General features: G+C 38.3%; 2 protein-coding genes across 2 annotated transcripts; both read left to right on the top strand.

The window, feature by feature from the left end:
* Positions 1-1,214: 1,214 nt before the first annotated feature.
* Positions 1,215-2,803, top strand: PDE334 (ATPase, F0 complex, subunit B/B', bacterial/chloroplast). Its single transcript, XM_089830300.1, has 2 exons — positions 1,215-1,711; positions 2,410-2,803. Exons 1-2 carry the CDS (start codon positions 1,274-1,276, stop codon positions 2,656-2,658), a joined length of 687 nt encoding a protein of 228 aa, XP_089686426.1. The 5' UTR covers positions 1,215-1,273; the 3' UTR covers positions 2,659-2,803.
* Positions 2,804-16,358: 13,555 nt separating this feature from the next.
* LOC149556171 (uncharacterized) lies at positions 16,359-16,766 on the top strand. Its single transcript, XM_089829731.1, has one exon. It carries the CDS (start codon positions 16,359-16,361, stop codon positions 16,764-16,766), a length of 408 nt encoding a protein of 135 aa, XP_089685857.1.
* Positions 16,767-18,578: the final 1,812 nt, after the last annotated feature.

The raw sequence follows: 18,578 nt of genomic DNA, 5'->3' as shown, positions 1-18,578 counted from the left end.
GTTATTTGATCTATTAGTCAAATTACTTTAGATTCACCCTAAACCATGACCAAAAAACTAAAAAAAAATGTTGAACAAAAATTGGGAACAACAAAAATAGTTGAAAGTGGAGACTTGATTCATGGTGAAGGGAAATACTTCAGTAAAGTAAATCACAATGTCGAGGAATGAAAAAATGTATAAATAGGAAATTGATTATGTTCATCCATTCATTTTCCCATCATGGTGATTCATGTTAGGCTATTTGAAAAAAAATCAGAGTTGTGCAATCATCATAATTGAAAATCAAAGCTAGACCATACACGTGCATTAGGAATGTGTTAGTAGTCCCATCAACCAACTAAGCTCTAGGCACGAGGAAGTAACGTTGGTCATTTATTGTTACAGACACATGACATTGGTAGGGGTGATGATATAAATTTTGCGTATAAGACAACTCTCTTTTGATATGTCTAGTGTGAACAACTATACAATGCTAGGGATCCGTGCTACAACCTTTCGATCAAAGAAGAGCCTTAATCATCACGTCACCCTAAATGATTTTCTACAAACCATAATTAGAAAATGGTATTTTGAACTTGTTTATTGAAGTGAGCCGATTTCTAATTACAAGCAACCTCAAAATGAAAGCCTATCGACTAATTAGGAATAATATTTATATAATCTTTTTTTATCCATTTATAAATATAAATATAATTTTAATATACATAATAATTTTTTAGAAACCATATTTTTAAATCACTCCAAATCCTCAAATACTGTAGTCTAACATATAGTTTGAAATATTGAAAAAAAAGATCTCAAATCTCATACAAAATATTTCTTATACCTACAATATTACTTGGCTATTATTTTGGCTATTCATTAAGAGAGTTCATCTATCAAAAGTGGATGACAAAAGAGGAGAACATCTCTAATGAATGAATGCGATTTTAATGAAGTCCGGAGGACCACAAGAGTCTATAGGACCAACCAAATGTGCTACACAAATTCCATATTTATTTCCACTCCACTTGAGAGAAAATGCCATTTAAATGAATTACTATCGTCTCTCTAAAATTAGTAGCCGTAGAAGAATGATTAGACAGCCTAAAAGCCTATCATCCATTTGTTTTATGCACCACATACATAAATGTGTGGCAGGTGTTGAGGATTGTAGGATATGGTTGGGATACGCAGAAATGTATATACCCATTGAATATATTCAGCACATGGCGGTAAAATCCATCTCCTCAAACCTCTGAAATTCCTTTCGACGATCAAGCATTAAAAAATGACACTCATGGCCTCTCCATTCACAGCCACAGGCAAGATCCCTTTGAAAAACACATTTCCATCAGGTACCAAAGTACCCACATTTAAAAACAATGTTTGCTGCCAACAAAATCGCCTACTAATCCAAGCCCAACAGAAAAAAAATACATCCAGCTCCCCATTTAACATTAAAATTTCCCCTGCTGTAAGAAATGGCTGCTTGATTGCCTTGAACAGCCTTCTAGCCCTGCCTGCTCTGGCAGAAGTAGAAAAAGCCAAGCTTTTTGACTTCAATCTCACCCTGCCCATTATAGCGGCAGAATTTTTGCTTTTAATGGTAGCACTTGACAACATCTGGGTAAAGCCTTTGGGGAAATTCATGGATGATAGGGATGAACAAATCAGGCAAAAGCTGCTGAGTGTTCGCGACAATTCTGAGGAAATCAAGCGCTTACAGGTAGGGTCTTTTTTTTTAATAATTAGCTGTATTTTTGGCGAACTGACGTACAGATTTTCAAAATAATTTCATTCTATGAATCAGTCAATTGTTATATTTAATAATTTAGTCATTGCTGGATATCCCCATTTCTGGCTAGTAGGCAGTAAGCATTGCTTTATTAACATTCTCTCGGGAGCTTGACTGGCTCACGAGGAATCTGTCGTATGAGGTGAGCCTAAGGGGATTGGGGATCCAAAATAGTGAAACGAATTATTGCACTGTACCAATCATTACTGCTTGTCAACTTTCTCAGAGATCACTGAAACTTGGACTCATCAAAATTTGCGTGGATAGTAAAAGTTATATTTATTCTGAGGCTTTGGTTGTGAGGTTGAAAACAAGGGTTGCAATATTTGATTAATTCATAAGGCACTTGGAAACAAATGTCCTCTTTTGGGCTTTCAGAAGGGTTTTTAATAATCTTTTTTTACATCTAGTTTATCCTTGACTGGAAAACTGACTTTTACCTTTAACTTTTTCTCGAGCTTTAATACACAGAATCATGGAATTGTTAAGGTTGTAATTCTTCCAAATTATGCATGTATTAATAGTAAAATTTACACTCCTCAGGATTAGTCTTCCATTATCCAAATCATACTTTCTTAGCCAATTTCGTCAACAATTTCTTTAAATGCTGAAACTCTCTTTGCTTACAGGAGGAGGCTGATGCCATTCTCAAGGCTGCCCGGGCAGAGGTCACGGCTTCCTTGAATCAGATGAAGAAGGAGATGTCTGCAGAGTTGGAGGCGAAGTTAAAGGAGTCCAGAACACGGGTTGAGAAGGAATTGGAGTTGGCTTTGCAGAAATTAGAGGTCCAGAAAGAGGAAACACTTCGAAGCCTAGATAAGCAAATTGGGGAGCTCAGTGAAGGAATTGTTAGGAAGGTTATGCCCGACATTTTTTAATTTTCTTGGGGTCGATTGTATGATATATCGGTTTCTCGTTAATGGCAGTGATACATTTTTATTAGTGTCCAAGCAATATGGATTCAACCGTTGAAATTTTTGATTAATTGAAACTCAATTCCAGGTGTTTGAGTTTTTCTGTGAATTTGTTGCTCAGTTTTAATTGTTTTTAATTAGGGTGTTCGATTGGCATTTCAGCCGATTTGGATGGACTAGTTGAGACTGTAAGCTTATTTTTCTATTGATCGTAGCTTTATTTTCAGTAGGAGTTTCTCGGTTGAAACTTGAATAATTTTCAATATTATGTTTGCATGTAAATATTTAGTTGAACTTGCTACCTTTTTTTCAGATGTATTGTACTTCTATGTTAGTTTCAACTGATTTGTATGGAGTAGATGACATTAGCAGCCACTGAATCTGACCTACTAGTTGTAATCCGATTCCCATCAAGATTCCTGTGTATGCATCAGTCAGGCTCTTGTGTTCAATATTCTACTACCCAAATGGATCTTGCTAGAGTTTAGGCTAGAGAAACTTATCCTCTAGGGCTATTGCCTCCTGTGTCTATTAACCACCACCTCTTTTGCTTTGTTACAATAGTTATAGGGAAGAAAATACTAAGTCTTCTGCCTTTGTTATCTCACTCCATCTCATGTACCTTTGTGACAATAAACCCAAACACAATATTCTTGGGTTAAAATTAACTTTGTATAGCTACTATGTAGTACCCTCAACTGTACTTAAATATCCCAGTTTCTCACCTGTATAATTTGACAAGGTTCGTTTCCTAACATTTCTTGCAGCATGCTGTTAACTACCACACCATTGTACTAAATAAAACCTAATTTCATTGCTATTGTGGGCATTTGAAACTCTGCGTGAATGGAGTTGGCAATGACACTTTGATGTCTATTCAGGTAGCTGCTATAGTTTGTAATTTAAATTGGAATTCAATTTTCTTATTTGAATCTATATGTTCTTATTGACCAACCCATCACTTGGGGAGGGTACTGAACTACAGTTTACAGTTTGCACCTGAGTTGCCTCTTCTGGATTTGAACCTGGGCCATTATGTAGTGAAGCTCTCCAAATCCCTGTTAGAACATGGCCAGGCAAACATCTCACACTAATCAATAAAAATCTATTTTCAATGATATTGTAGTCATGCAGATTTTTTCATGAATGGATGAGTGCATGTCTCGTTAGGCATTTAGCATGGTTCGGCAATTAATTAGTTAAATCTGATTTCAATAGTGTTGCATGCATGCAATTTTACCTTTAATGGATTACGACAAGCCTAGTTAATAAATTTGAATTTTTTGAGCCATATTTGGCTGGAGGTTTTGTGACTGGACAGATTTGTCTGATTCAATCAGGATTTTTCAATTCTAATTGAAAATCATCCCCCTTTTTGCCAAATTCCAGATATCTGATTTCTTTTGACCGCCCAAGTAGAACTTAGACACTGCCAAGCTTGAACCAAACATTAACAACTTCATCTTGAGCAATGTAAATTCAATTTGTTAAATTCAAAATTTATATTATATTCAAGATTTCATAATGATTATAATGATGTTAAAATAACAAACTAGAGTGAAGTGAGGCCTCCACTTATTGCCAAACTTCTCATCACTGGAATTGCTGGAAGTGGACTTCACATTGTCAAGCTCCTCCAAACTAATACCAACTACTCCCCTGTGTAAGCATAGCTGTTCAACAGTTTGTGCAGGTTCCTCTGGCTTTACGTCCCATTGTGTTGCTAGACTTTCTTTGTACAAAAGTGTCTTGCAGTCAATGAGACGAAACTCTTTGTATAGCCACAGGCTTATCTGCTCTCGCAGAGGTAAGCTTGTTCCGCTTAAAAGAGTGGATGAAGCTTGTTTAGACTAGTTCCTCTTAGTATTAGAACTAGAAATTTGAGATAGAAATAAGGCTAGAGTACTAGTCATCAAATTTGCCCCATGAAACTCCAGCACAAAATTGAGCCTTCTTGTGCCATAGTTGCCTTATCCAATTTGGCCTCCTTAGAATAGCCCCTAAGAGTGACAAACTTTATCCACTCTGTCTTGCACAATAACCCACATTTTGTCTAGCATAGAATCAATGCACTTATACACCTGTCCAAGGTGAGAGGCATTGGCATCCCCCATATTTAATGACCTTGAAAACTAGAGTAATGATGAAGACCATATATTTTGCACCACCTTAAAAGAAATCACTCTTATTACTTCCTATTGGGAGATTGTTGGATGTTAGAAGAGATTCCTATTAGGAATTGTTGCTGAATATGTTTGGCATTAATGTTTTGTTATTGATGTCAACATATATGGCTATCAGACAGTGTTCCGGTTGATGAACAATACAATCAGACTTTCAGCGAAGATATAATTTGTTGTCCCTGAGCCTGCGGACCTGATAGGATGATGTTTGGTGAGTCGACATGCTATGTTTGCCATCGCATGTGTTTCTGAGTCGAATCAAAGAAGTTACAGAAGATTTGCCAAAGGCTAGTCGCAGATAGTATTTACTGAGAACTATTTCAGATAGAGGTCCAGTATACTCTTCGGCAAGTTTCATTGGAGCAGAATTTCCATGTGCGATTGAGGATACATCGTGAAGATGCAAATTCATGACTACCTATGGATTTACTTGAGGTTGATGACTCAGAAGACTGTTTGCTCGTTGGACAGTGAAAGGGAATTGATTTCCTGGCTGACTCAGTTGGGAAACATGTTGATTGGATTGTTGTGATCAACAATCGGATGATAGCTTTGTTATTTGATATTGTAATGTATTTTATATGTGTTCTAGCCGACACTTATGACGTCACATTGGTTGATGTAATTTATTTTGTAATTAGGACTCATATTGAGTCAACCTAATAAGTGTTAGATACTTGTATAAGACAGCGAATTCATGTAGTGCGGATAGAGAAGAGCTAATGGAAAGAGTGTGATGATGCGAAGTTTGGATCATTGACAGAGATCAGAGTTGATTGAGAAGAAGTATGAGTGGAATCTGATAATGTACTTCAAAGGAACTGTATTTGTATAATTGATGTTTTCAATCAGTTCATTTTAGTGGATTGTTGTCCACAGTGAATTGTTGTTCACTTATTTGGATTGTTGTCCAATAATGGTTACTGCCCTTGTTGTGATAAGGCGAGGGCCTGAGCGCATTTTCATTCCTCATCTACCTTTAACAGGGTATTATAAGTTCTAGTACATCATCTAGTGGGTTTGATTCCCAATGTGGTTTTTCCCTTGACCAGATTTCCACACAAATTTTTTTTAAGTGTTATGTGTTATGGTGTTATTTGCTTTGCATTGCATTTATTTACAGGTCTGATAAGTGATGGATGGTTTAATGTTTTAATTCGGACACAACTGGTTTCCACCCCTCTTAGTTGTGTGTTGTGCATTGTTATTTCTAACAATTGGTATTAGAGCTCTTTGGTCCTCTTTTTGAAGCTTAACTGCTTGAGATCTGCAATGGCCTTTAAGAAGGAAAGCCTAAAGTTTTGATGGAACTAACTATGCACTATGGAAATGAAGGATGATTACACACTTGATTTGCATGAATGTAGAACATTGAACCAGTACAAAAGACCCCTACCGGTTTCTAGATCTTGAGAGTGCAGATGAAGCACAGTTGAAGAAATTTTGTTACAATATGATTGCTAAGGAAGCCTTACTCATTGCCCTAGCTAATACCAAATATACCGATGCGATGGAAAATGAAACTGCTCATGAAATTTGGATAAGACTGCAGTCAGTTTATGAAGGTAACAAATTTGTGTAACAAGCAAAGTTACAAAGCCTAAAAGAAAAGTTCGAAAATACAAGGATGAGCAAAGATGAAACAATTAGGGCGTATGTGCAGAAGATAACGGAAGAAGTTTGTGGAATTAGAGCTGCTGGAGGAACCATTATCGAAGATGAAACTGTGTCAAAGATTCTCAGATTCTTGCTAACTTTCTATGACACCAAGGTTGCTGCTATTGAGGATATCATAACAAATCAAGATATAACAAGAGACACACTGGTTGGTAAGTTGTCTTCTTTTGAAATGATTAAACTTGGAGATACTTTACCTAAAGTAGATCGACATTTAAAGCTACTATTTCCAAGGGAAAGAATAAGACTGATTATGATAGTTTTATAAGTTTTACTAGTTCTGCAAGATTTGGTAGATATGCTAAGGAATGGGAAGAGATTGAGGAAGAAGAAAGAAAGAAGAATTGGAAGCTATGATTGCAAAGAGGATACCAAACGATGAAGGGAAGTACGAAGGAAAAGTGCCATAGAAATGTTTTGCATGCAATAAGATTGGTCATTTTGCATCTAGATGTTCTCAGAGAGTTGCTAAATGTAAACCAAAGAAATTCAAGCTTAGCTAAAAGAAGAGATGTTATTTATGCTGCTGCTAATGGTGCTATTGATGACGAATCTAAAAAGAGTGAGGAAGAGATTGTCTTTATTGCTATTAAGGATGAAATGCCTATGATTGAAGAACAAGCTCTGGTTACCTGAATTGAGAAGAAGGATAATGGATAATAGACAGTGGTTGCTCACACCATATGACAAGAGATGTTAATAAGTTGGTGAAGCTTGATAAGTATGATGGTGGCGGTGTTAGATTCGGTGACAACACTCCTTGTTTGATCAATGGAAGAGGTTCAATAACTCTTTATGGTAAGAATAATAATGATGATGTTTTATTTGTTGATGGACTAAAGCATAATCTTTTGAGTGTTGGACAATTGGTTGACAAAGGTTACAATCTACGATTTAAGGATGGAATGTGCACTATTGCAAATGACTTTGAAAATGAGATTGCATCTGGAATAAAAACCAGAGGTAATGTATTTCATTTGAATTCAGCAAAGAATAGATGTTTGGTTGTGAAGATTGATGACGGTTATGAAATAAGAGACTTTGTCATATAAATTTTGATAACATTAATATTCTGAGAGATCTACTGAAGCTGATGAAGCCTACTAACACATTATGCAGGAGTGCACTATGGGGAAACAAACAAGAACTACTTTTAAGAACAAGACATATACTGCTACTAGGATTTTAGATTTGGTTCATACAGATCTGTGTGGTCCTACTAAGATAAAGACTTGTTATGGTGAGAGATATTTCATTCTATTCATTAGTGATTATTCCAAAATGACGTGGGTTGCATTTTTGAAAGAAAAGTCAGAAGCTTTTGATAAATTCAAGATTCTTAAAGAGAAAGTGTGACTGAATCTGGAATGGAACTGAAATGTCTAAACTTGACCGTGGTGGAGGATTTACATCTGGAGAATTCGATGCATATCACAAAGAACATGGAATAAGGAGATAGATGTCTGCCCCTAGAACCCCTTAGCAAAATGGGATAGGAAAGAAAAGGAATGATAGGATCCTTGATACTGCAAGGACTATGATGTTGGAAGCAAATTTGCCTCAGATTTATTGCAAAATTGACAATAAATCCTGTTTTAATGTCAACAACCTGCTAGTATTATTGATCTCAAATGTATTTTTGATAGTGGAGAACATTTCAAATGCTGTAGAAAGGCTAGAAATAGACGGGAGAATATGATCCTTAACAGAGTCTATAATTATTTTCATGGCTTTATTGTTGTGCCTTTTCCATGTTGTTTTGTCTGGATCATTTTCTGGAATAGTTTTATTTGTTTGTACATATTTTTCTAATTCCATTTCTCTTAGGATTATCATGACACGAATCTTCCATGAAGAAAGGGTTGAAGCCCCCTCCAATCTATTCTCTAACCTTACGTGGTTAACCATTTTTTTTTTTTATAAATATAAAAAAAATGGTAAAGTCTGAATAAAATATAAATTTTATATAAGTTCTGAATAAAATTTCTTATCACTATGGCTCTGACACAATGTTAATTTTATAGGATCTCTGATAGAAATAATAACAGATTTATATCAGATTTTTACTTGAGTAACTTGAATGTAACAAGTAGATACCTTCAAAAATGCTTTTGATATGCTGTGACTGGAATGCCGAATGTTGACAGGAATGTATTTTGTAATCTGCAATGTTTCTTTATTAATCCTGGGACTGCAAGTATGTTATGTCTTTCATATTGCCTTGTCCACTGATGAGAACAATTATATATACAATTGTGAAGAGTTGTGATCCCATAGGGGCATGACTCTATAGGGTCATGACCCTACATGATCATGACTCTATGGCGTCATGACCCTACATGGTCATAAACTAATGTTTTGTTAACCGTAAACATACAATGGTTTAATCATGCCCTATAATATGTTTGATAATGATCTTAATAATTGTCGAAGGCAATACAAGTAAGACCCGATCCCTGATTGGAGATGCTAGATAAATCTGGAAGTAATCCAATGTAGTCGAAGTATCAAGAGTGACAGAACCCAATGTGAATTGGTAACAGCAGTAATATGCCTGATCTGAATCATATCTGTCTGAATTATATATATATATATATATATATATATATATATATATATATATATATATATATATATATATATATATATATAAGACAGAGATAACATATTCAGATGCTCAGTATTATTCAACTGAAGCTAAACTTTCAACAAGACGCTGTTACTACTGCAGTCTACACATTGAATAGAGTTTAGATAAGGCATTGTACCTGTAAGACACCTTATGAACTATGGTATGGACATGTACCTATTGTTAAGTGTTTTAGAATTTTTGGAAGCAAATGTTACATTAAGTATGAAAGTTTGATCCTAGAAGTGATGAAGGAATATTTCTTGGTTATTCTACTAAGAGCAAAGCCTGCCAATGCTATAATTAGAGGATAAAGAAATTTATAGAGTGTGCTAATGTGAAAGTTAATGAAAGATTTCAGATACAGGAGAGATTTTGTAATAATGAATCAAATGATGATGAAGATAATCTGTTACAGTGCACAAAAGAGCAAAATTAGAATCAAAATAGAGAATAGGAAGGAGCGGATGAAGAGATTGATAATGGTATTGAAGTTGATGAGTCTCATGCCCCTCCGACTCCAAGTTATGTAAAGCTTAATCATACTAAAGATATGTAATGTTCCCGTTATAAAATAAATTATTTATCAAAACTATTGTAACGGGCCGATTGATTTTATGTATCTCGGACCCATTCTTATTTTTGTTTTCGTAGTTTGTGTCGCCGTTGGCTATCTTTGTACACCCTTAGAAAGTTTTTCTTGACGGGTATTTAAGCATGGCTTAGAGGTAGTCTTTAGGCATGCAATTTGGATTATTTCTTTGTATTGCGAATTCCAGTTGGGATTCTCTGTTGTTCGCCATTTTGGAAGTGAAAGATCTTCCCTATTTAGCTCTTCCATTTTCGGTGGGATTCAACCCTCACCCTATTCCATTGCCTGTAGCACTTTGCTCGGATTTGGCAAATCGAAGCACCATTATCTTGCGAATTGATGAAGTTATTATTATCAAATTCTCTCGTGTTGACTAAATAAAGTATTTTCACAAAACGTTATGTTTTTCCTTGCATTTTGCCTTCCATTCTATTGTTTGCAAATTCCGTGTTACATTTCGTAAGCACCCCCTCTTGTGCGATATTCATTGACCGTACGACCCTCTTGACTCACCATACGACCTTCTTGTACAGCGTCCACAATCTCGTGTATCCCCTGTACGGATCACCAACCACCTTCACCATACCCTGTACAGACTTTCCTGCCACTGTACGACCATACCAACATATGTCTCCCCTCTCTTGCTTACTGTACAGAACATTGGGCGATCAACAACACCGTACGACCTTCATTCATTGACAGTACACTATTTGGCATCAATACAAGTCTTCTTCCTGCACTGGATCGACCGTACGGCCTTAGTTTAGGGTTTGCACATCAATTTCAAGGAGCATTGAGGGTACGGGACACTACAATGGTATCAGAGTACTTCGATCCTACTAGCTTGTGGACAGTGAATGAAAGTTTATAGCCAAAAGAGAAGGACATATTCTGTTGATTGAATGGCTATTGAACTGAAACCGACAACTGCTGAACTTGTGGCACTACTGAGGGAACTTGCCAGGAATCAAGTACAGATCATTGATACTCAACGACTCATGGAAGAGACTCTCAAGAAGTTGACGGACAATAAAATATCCGGAGAACAAAATGGTCATAGTGCGAACTCGGTGTCGGGTAAATCAAACCCTCATCTCGCACGCTCTCGGCCTTCCATGCCATCTTTCCCCCCAGGACAGAGGCACAATACGGAGGGAAACAACCAACCTTTGAAGAGATGCAAGAACAACTGAGAGAAGATTGGAAGAATGCAAATCTTGAGGAAGATATATCCTACAAAGATTACGCGGATCTGAGAATGAGATATTCGGGAGGCAGAAACAGAGGATATTTAACGATGATCTCAGAAGAAAGCTGAGTAAAGTAAATCTGTCTCCATTTGATGGATCCGGTTCCATATTTGTGTAAGCGTGGGTAATGAAGGTCAATACTTCCAGCTGAATCCTATGCCAAAAGAAGAAGCAATCAAGTTTGTGGTGCTGCACTTGGAGGGAGTTGCGCATGAATGGTGGCATCACGACACCATCACATTAGGGCATGATCAAATAAATACTATGTGGAATTCACAGAGAGATTGATAGAGCGATTTGATGGTAAAGATCCAGAACTCAATTTCAAAGATTTGGCGTAACTGAGACAAACTGGATTGGTCGATTAGTTCATTGCGGAATTTCAAAAACTCTCTGTTTTGGTCACAGACATTTCCGAAAGAAGATGGGTAGTGCTCTTCATGGACGGACTGACACAACCTCTGAAAGGTTGGGTAAAGGGGTTCAATCCTGCCACCCTGTTGGACGCAATCAATAAAGTGCGGAGGATGGCATCATCATTGGCATCATCCTCTCAAAATTATTCACATTCCTAACCGTCGGCATTTCCGAGGGACAAACCTCCGCCTAGGAAGCCGTCATTGGACGAAGCTACCAGACAGGAACTCCGAAGGAGGAACTTGTGTTTCAATTGTAAGGGACCTTGGGAACTTGGCCATAGATGCCTCGGAAGGGGAAGATCCATTACATTGAGGTTGTGTCCGATGATGAGGACGAATAGGAAGAAATGCCGGCCGAAGATAACCAACCTCACAATGACACCAACATGGTCCGTTTAAACCATACGGAGAGAATTGCAACTTTGGTACGACGCGGAGGAACCATTGCCTTAGCCGGTAGCCCGAGGTGCACAGTTTTTTGTGTATGGGGAACCCTTCAATGACAAAGGGTTATGGTGATGCTTGACAGTGGAACCACTCTAAACTCCATTAACTCATCTCTGCTGAACTGAAGAGGTCTACCTACGGAGACGCATGTAGACTTTCAAGTTAAAGTTGCCGAAGGGACTCTTCTACCCTGCACGCACCTTGTTCCTCAGCTAAGTATCACAATGGCGAATCACACGGTGACTGAGGATTTTTTTCATAGTGGACCTTGATGACATGGAGGTTATTCTAGGCATATAGTGGATGGAGACGCTTGAACACACTGAAAGTTTCAAACGGATGGACTTCACTTTTGTGGTTGATGAAAAGAAGTTTGTTCTCTGCGGAATGGCAAATGAAGGTTCGAAGGAAGTTTCTGCACATCGGATGGAGGCTATTTTTCGGCGTGATGACGTTGCGTGGGCTGCACACTATTTTGTCTCGGTGGAACCTATAAAAGGACAACGAACACCACCACAATATGATGAACTCTAGGATATTTTGAGTAAACATGATAAAGTTTTCATTGACATTCCTCCTAGCATATCGCCTCATCGAGGGTTTGAACATACTATCGAGTTGGAAGTAGGAGCCAAGCTGGTCATAAACACACCGTACCGCCATCCCAAGAAATTCAAAGTTGAGATCGAAAAGACGATTCAGGAATTGCTAGAGAAAGGATGGATCTGTCCCCGTTCTAGCCCTTTTGTGTCATCTGTGGTATTGGTCAAAAAGGACGGGACGATGCGCATGTGTGTGGACTACCATGTGTTGAGCAAAAAAACAATAAAGAATATATATCCCATTCCAAGGATAGATAAGTTGCTAGATGAATTGCATGGTGCGGTCTATTTAAAAAAAATAGATCTCCGTTCTGGATACCATCAGGTCCGCACGAGGGAGGAAGATGTAGAGAAGACGACCTTTCGTTGTCACTACGGACATTATGAGTTTCTAGTCATGCTATTTAGATTGACAAATGCACCTGCTACATTTCAATCATGCATGAATCACATCTTCAACAAGCAATTGCGTAAGTACTTATTGGTGTTTTTTGATGATCTTATTTATGGTAGGACATGAGAGGAGCACCCTAAAGCATCTGAATGAAGTCCTAAGTATCATGGAGGAACAATCTTTGTTCGCCAAGCAATCCAAGTGTGAATTTGGTATGACAAAAATATTGCACCTGGGGCATGTTGTCAGTAAATACAAAGTTCAAGTGCATCAGGAGAAGATTCAGGCTATCCTTGATTGGCCTCCCCCAAAATCACTCACGGATTTGCGAGGATTTTTCGGACTATGTAGTTATTACTGGAGGTTCGTTAAAGGATTCTCTCAGCGGAGTGCACCCTTAATGGATCTGACAAAGAAGGGATCTTTCTAGTGGAACGAAAAGGCACAACTCACCTTTGATAAGTTGAAAGAGGCAATGAGCACTTGTCTCGTACTTGCATTACTTGATTTCACTTGACCGTTTATTTTGGAGTGCAACGTGTTCGGAGAAGGCATTGGAGTGGTATTGATCCAAGATAAACACCCCATAGCTTATGAGAGCAGGAAGTTTACGCCGACAAAACACCTATATTCCATCTATGACAAAGAAATGTTGGCCATCATACATGCACTAACCAAGTTTTGGCAATATTTGGTAGGTGCCAAGTTTGTCGTCCGTATAGATCACAACAGTTTGAGATATTTTCTGGAGCAACAGGACTTGAACGAGAGACAACAAAGATGGGTAAGCAAGGTTGAAGCTTTTGATTTTGACATTGAATATGTAAAAGGAAAGAACAATGTGGTTGTCGATGCCTTGTCTAGGAAACCCACCATCTGCTCACTAAACCAGATTTCAGCTAACTGGAAGGCACATTTGTTAGTTGAATACTCCAAAAACAAATTTGCTTGTGAGCTAATGGATGACCATACCTAGGATGATCGGTACAGAGTGGTGGATGACATCATCTACTATAAAAATCAATTTTTTTGGTGCTAGAATCCAAATTGAAGCAGAAAATCTTGAAGGAAGTACATGACCCACCCCTGGTAGGACACCCGGGTTTCCTCAAAACTTAAAGAAGTCTTCGGGAGAGGTTTTCATGGAAAGGACTTAAAGGGGACGTATTACAGTATGTAAGAGAGTACGGTCTGCCAGCAAAACAAGTCCGAACATACTCTACCTATCGGGCTGCTACAACCTCTGCCAATTCCGGAACGTAAGTGGGAAAGTATATTGATAGATTTCATAACAGTGCTTCCCAAGGTGAACGGAAAGGATTGTATTTTCGTGGTAGTTGACAGATTGACAAAGTACGCACATTTCGTCGCCATCCCCTTCGACCTTCAAGCCGCACAGTTGCCGATCTGTTTTTTAGAGAAGTCTTTTGTCTGCATGGATTACCCCGAAACATCATCCGTGATTGGGATGGGCAATTCATCAGTATCTTCTGGACAAAACTGTTTCGGATGGAAGTGACAAAATAGATCTCATGAGGGAGGAAGATGTAGAGAAGACGACCTTTCGTTGTCACCACGGACATTATGAGTTTCTGGTCATGCTATTTAGATTGACAAATGCACCTGCTACATTTCAATCATGCATGAATCACATCTTCAACAAGCAATTGCGTAAGTACTTATTGGTGTTTTTTGATGATCTTATTTATGGTAGGACATGAGAGGAGCACCCTAAAGCATCTGAATGAAGTCCTAAGTATCATGGAGGAACAATCTTTGTTCGCCAAGCAATCCAAGTGTGAATTTGGTATGACAAAAATATTGCACCTGGGGCATGTTGTCAGTAAATACAAAGTTCAAGTGCATCAGGAGAAGATTCAGGCTATCCTTGATTGGCCTCCCCCAAAATCACTCACGGATTTGCGAGGATTTTTCGGACTGTGTAGTTATTACTGGAGGTTCGTTAAAGGATTCTCTCAGCGGAGTGCACCCTTAATGGATCTGACAAAGAAGGGATCTTTCTAGTGGAATGAAAAGGCACAACTCACCTTTGATAAGTTGAAAGAGGCAATGAGCACTTGTCTCGTACTTGCATTACTTGATTTCACTCGACCGTTTATTTTGGAGTGCGACGTGTTCGGAGAAGGCATTGGAGTGGTACTGATCCAAGATAAACACCCCATAGCTTATGAGAGCAGGAAGTTTACGCCGACAAAACACCTATATTCCATCTATGACAAAGAAATGTTGGCCATCATACATGCACTAACCAAGTTTTGGCAATATTTGGTAGGTGCCAAGTTTGTCGTCCGTATAGATCACAACAGTTTGAGATATTTTCTGGAGCAACAGGACTTGAACGAGAGACAACAAAGATGGGTAAGCAAGGTTGAAGCTTTTGATTTTGACATTGAATATGTAAAAGGAAAGAACAATGTGGTTGTCAATGCCTTGTCTAGGAAACCCACCATCTGCTCACTAAACCAGATTTCAGCTAACTGGAAGGCACATTTGTTAGTTGAATACTCCAAAAACAAATTTGCTTGTGAGCTAATGGATGACCACACCTAGGATGATCGGTACAGAGTGGTGGATGACATCATCTACTATAAAAATCAAATTTTTTGGTGCTAGAATCCAAATTGAAGCAGAAAATCTTGAAGGAAGTACATGACCCACCCCTGGTAGGACACCCGGGTTTCCTCAAAACTTAAAGAAGTCTTCGGGAGAGGTTTTCATGGAAAGGACTTAAAGGGGACGTATTACAGTATGTAAGAGAGTACGGTCTGCCAGCAAAACAAGTCCGAACATACTCTACCTATCGGGCTGCTACAACCTCTGCCAATTCCAGAACGTAAGTGGGAAAGTATATTGATAGATTTCATAACAGGGCTTCCCAAGGTGAACGGAAAGGATTGTATTTTCGTGGTGGTTGACAGATTGACAAAGTACGCACATTTCGTCGCCATCCCCTCCGACCTTCAAGCCGCACAGTTGCCGATCTGTTTTTTAGAGAAGTCTTTTGTCTGCACGGGTTACCCCGAAACATCATCCGTGATTGGGATGGGCAATTCATCAGTATCTTCTGGACAAAACTGTTTCGGATGGAAGTGACAAAATTATTGCCAAGTACTAGTTACCACCCATAGATAGACGGACAAACAGAGATTGTAAACAAATGACTCGAAGGTTACCTTCGGAACTATGTGTCGACACAACAACGAGCATGGGACAAATGGTTACATCTAGGGGAATATTGCTACAATACCATGTACCACATGTTCATCGGAATGACACCATTCAAAGCTCTGTACAGGTATGAACCCCTCTCCTTCATCGACATGGTTCTGGGTGACAGCTGCGTACCAAGGGCGAGGGACTGGCTTCAGAAGGGACAGGACATATAGAGATGTTTGAAGGAAAACCTACAACGGGCGCAAATTCAACAGAAGATGTACACCAACAAACAGAATGGAGAGGAGTTTCAAAGTAGGGGATTTGGTCTATCTCTGGCTCCAGCCATACCGACAATCTTCATTGAGGGAAAAGGGAAAGGAAAAATTGAAGCCACGATTTTATAGCCCATATCGTGTAGTTTGTCGTGTTGGTGAAGTCACGTACGAATTGGAACTTCTGGAGGGAAGTCGTATTCATGACATTTTCCATGTTTCATGCTTGAAGAAGGCTGTAGGGCAAAACATCACAGTAGCCACAGACCTTCCACCGCTTAATGAAGAAGGAAAGCTCATATTGGAACCAGCCGAGATCATCGAAGTACGTGAGAAGACTCTGTGGAATTGCATGGTGAAGGAATATCTGGTGCATTGGAAACACTTGCCATTGGATGATGAACGTGGGATAGGCGAGCACATTCTCTAGCACCCAACATTACATTTGCTTGAGGACAAGCAAAATTTGTGACGGGAGGACTGTAATGTTCCTGTTATAAAATAAATCATTTATTAAAACTATTGTAATGGGCCGATTGATTTTATGTATCTCGGACCCATTCTTATTTTTGTTTGCGTAGTTTGTGTTGCCGTTGGCTATCTTTGTACACCCTCGGAAAGTTTTCCCCAATGGGTATTTAAGCACGACTTAGAGGTAGGCTTTAGGCATGCAATTTGGTTTATTTCTTTGTACTGCGAATTCCAGTTGGGATTCTCTGTTGTTTGCCATTTCGGAAGTGAAAGATCTTCCCTATTTGGCTCTTCCGGTTTCAGTGGGATTCAACCCTCACCCTATTCCGTCGCCTGTAGCACTTTGCTCGGATCTAGCAAATCGGAGCACCATTATCTTTCGAATTGATGAAGTTATTATTATCAAATTCTCTTGTGTTGATTGAATAAAGTATTTTCACAAAATGTTCTATTTTTCCTTGCATTTTACCTTCCATTCTATTGTTTGCAAATTCCATGTTACATTTCGTATTCACCCCCTTACTGTGTGATATTCGTTGATCGTACGACCCTCTTGTCTCACCGTATGTCTTCTTGTACGGTGTACACAATCCCGTGTATCCCCCGTACGGATCACCAACCACCTCCACCATACACCCGTACAGTCTGTCTTGCCACCATATGACCATACCACCATGCGGCCATACCAATGTACGACTCCCCTCTCTTGCTTACCGTACATGACATTGGGTGATCAACAACACTGTACAACCTTCATTCATTGACCGTACTTCACTATTTGGCATCTGTACAAGTCTTCTTCCTGTACTGGATCAACCGTACGGTCTTAGTTTAGGGTTTGCACATCAATTTCAAGGAGCATCAGGGTACGAGACACTACAAGATAAAATTATTGGTCATAAAAATCAGAGTGTTATGAGTAGAGGAAAGATTGCTAAGGATGAAATTCATTTGTCTTTACAAGTTGAGTCTAAAAGTGTTAATAAAGCTTGCAAAGATGATAACTAGATAAAAGCTATGAAAGAAGAATTATATTAGATTAAAAAGAAAAGAACAAGAATTCTAGTGCCCATACCTAAAGATAAAAATGTTATTATAACTAAATGGATATTCCGAAACTAGTGAAATGAAAATGGTGAAGTGGTTAGAAACAAAGCTAGGTTGGTTTGAAAGGATGTTCACAAATGAAAGGTATAGGTTTTGATGAGACATTTGCACCTATTGCTATATTTGAAGTTGTTAGAATGTTTCTTGCTTATAAAAATTTCAAGGTATATTAGATGGTTGTCAAATCAACATCTCTCAATGGAGATCTTGAGGAAGAAGTCAATGATGAACAACCTGATGATTTGCTGTGATAATTAGGACACGGTTTACCCATTGAAGAAAGCTTTATATGGATTAAAGCAAGCTTTTAGAGCCAGGTATGCAAGATTAGACAAATATTTCTTGAAGCTTGGATTCAATAAAGGCATTGCCTGCAGTAACTTATACTTTAAAGCTAATTTTGAAAGCATTTTGATTGTTGAAGTCTTTGTGGATATCATTTTTGATGGTGATGATAAGACAAGTTCAGATTTTGCTAATGAGATGCAATTCTTTTTTGGTTTGCGAATTATTCAAATCGAGACAAGGATTTTTTAATATCATAGAGAAAGTATGTAAAAGAATTATTGAAGAAATTTGGTATGGAAGATTCAAACCCAATTGGAAAACGGATGGTTACAAGATGCAAATTGACAAAGGAAGATGAATCTTAGAGTACTAATCA

The sequence above is a fragment of the Cupressus sempervirens genome, chromosome 5 (assembly GCF_028749045.1).
Source record: "Cupressus sempervirens isolate cs-2001-9-10 chromosome 5, ASM2874904v1, whole genome shotgun sequence".
In the NCBI taxonomy this organism is placed as follows: domain Eukaryota; kingdom Viridiplantae; phylum Streptophyta; class Pinopsida; order Cupressales; family Cupressaceae; genus Cupressus; species Cupressus sempervirens.
The sequence above is the reverse complement of the archived record's forward strand: the minus strand, read 5'-3'. Positions and strand labels throughout refer to the sequence as shown.

Bases quoted from the DNA above. Each gene is read 5' to 3' on its own strand.
- PDE334 (XM_089830300.1), top strand. From the start codon at position 1,274: ATGACACTCATGGCCTCTCCATTCACAGCCACAGGCAAGATCCCTTTG. The intron at 1,712-2,409 runs GTAGGGTCTTTT...CTTTGCTTACAG, and splicing joins AGGAAATCAAGCGCTTACAG to GAGGAGGCTGATGCCATTCT.
- LOC149556171 (XM_089829731.1), top strand. From the start codon at position 16,359: ATGGAGAGGAGTTTCAAAGTAGGGGATTTGGTCTATCTCTGGCTCCAG.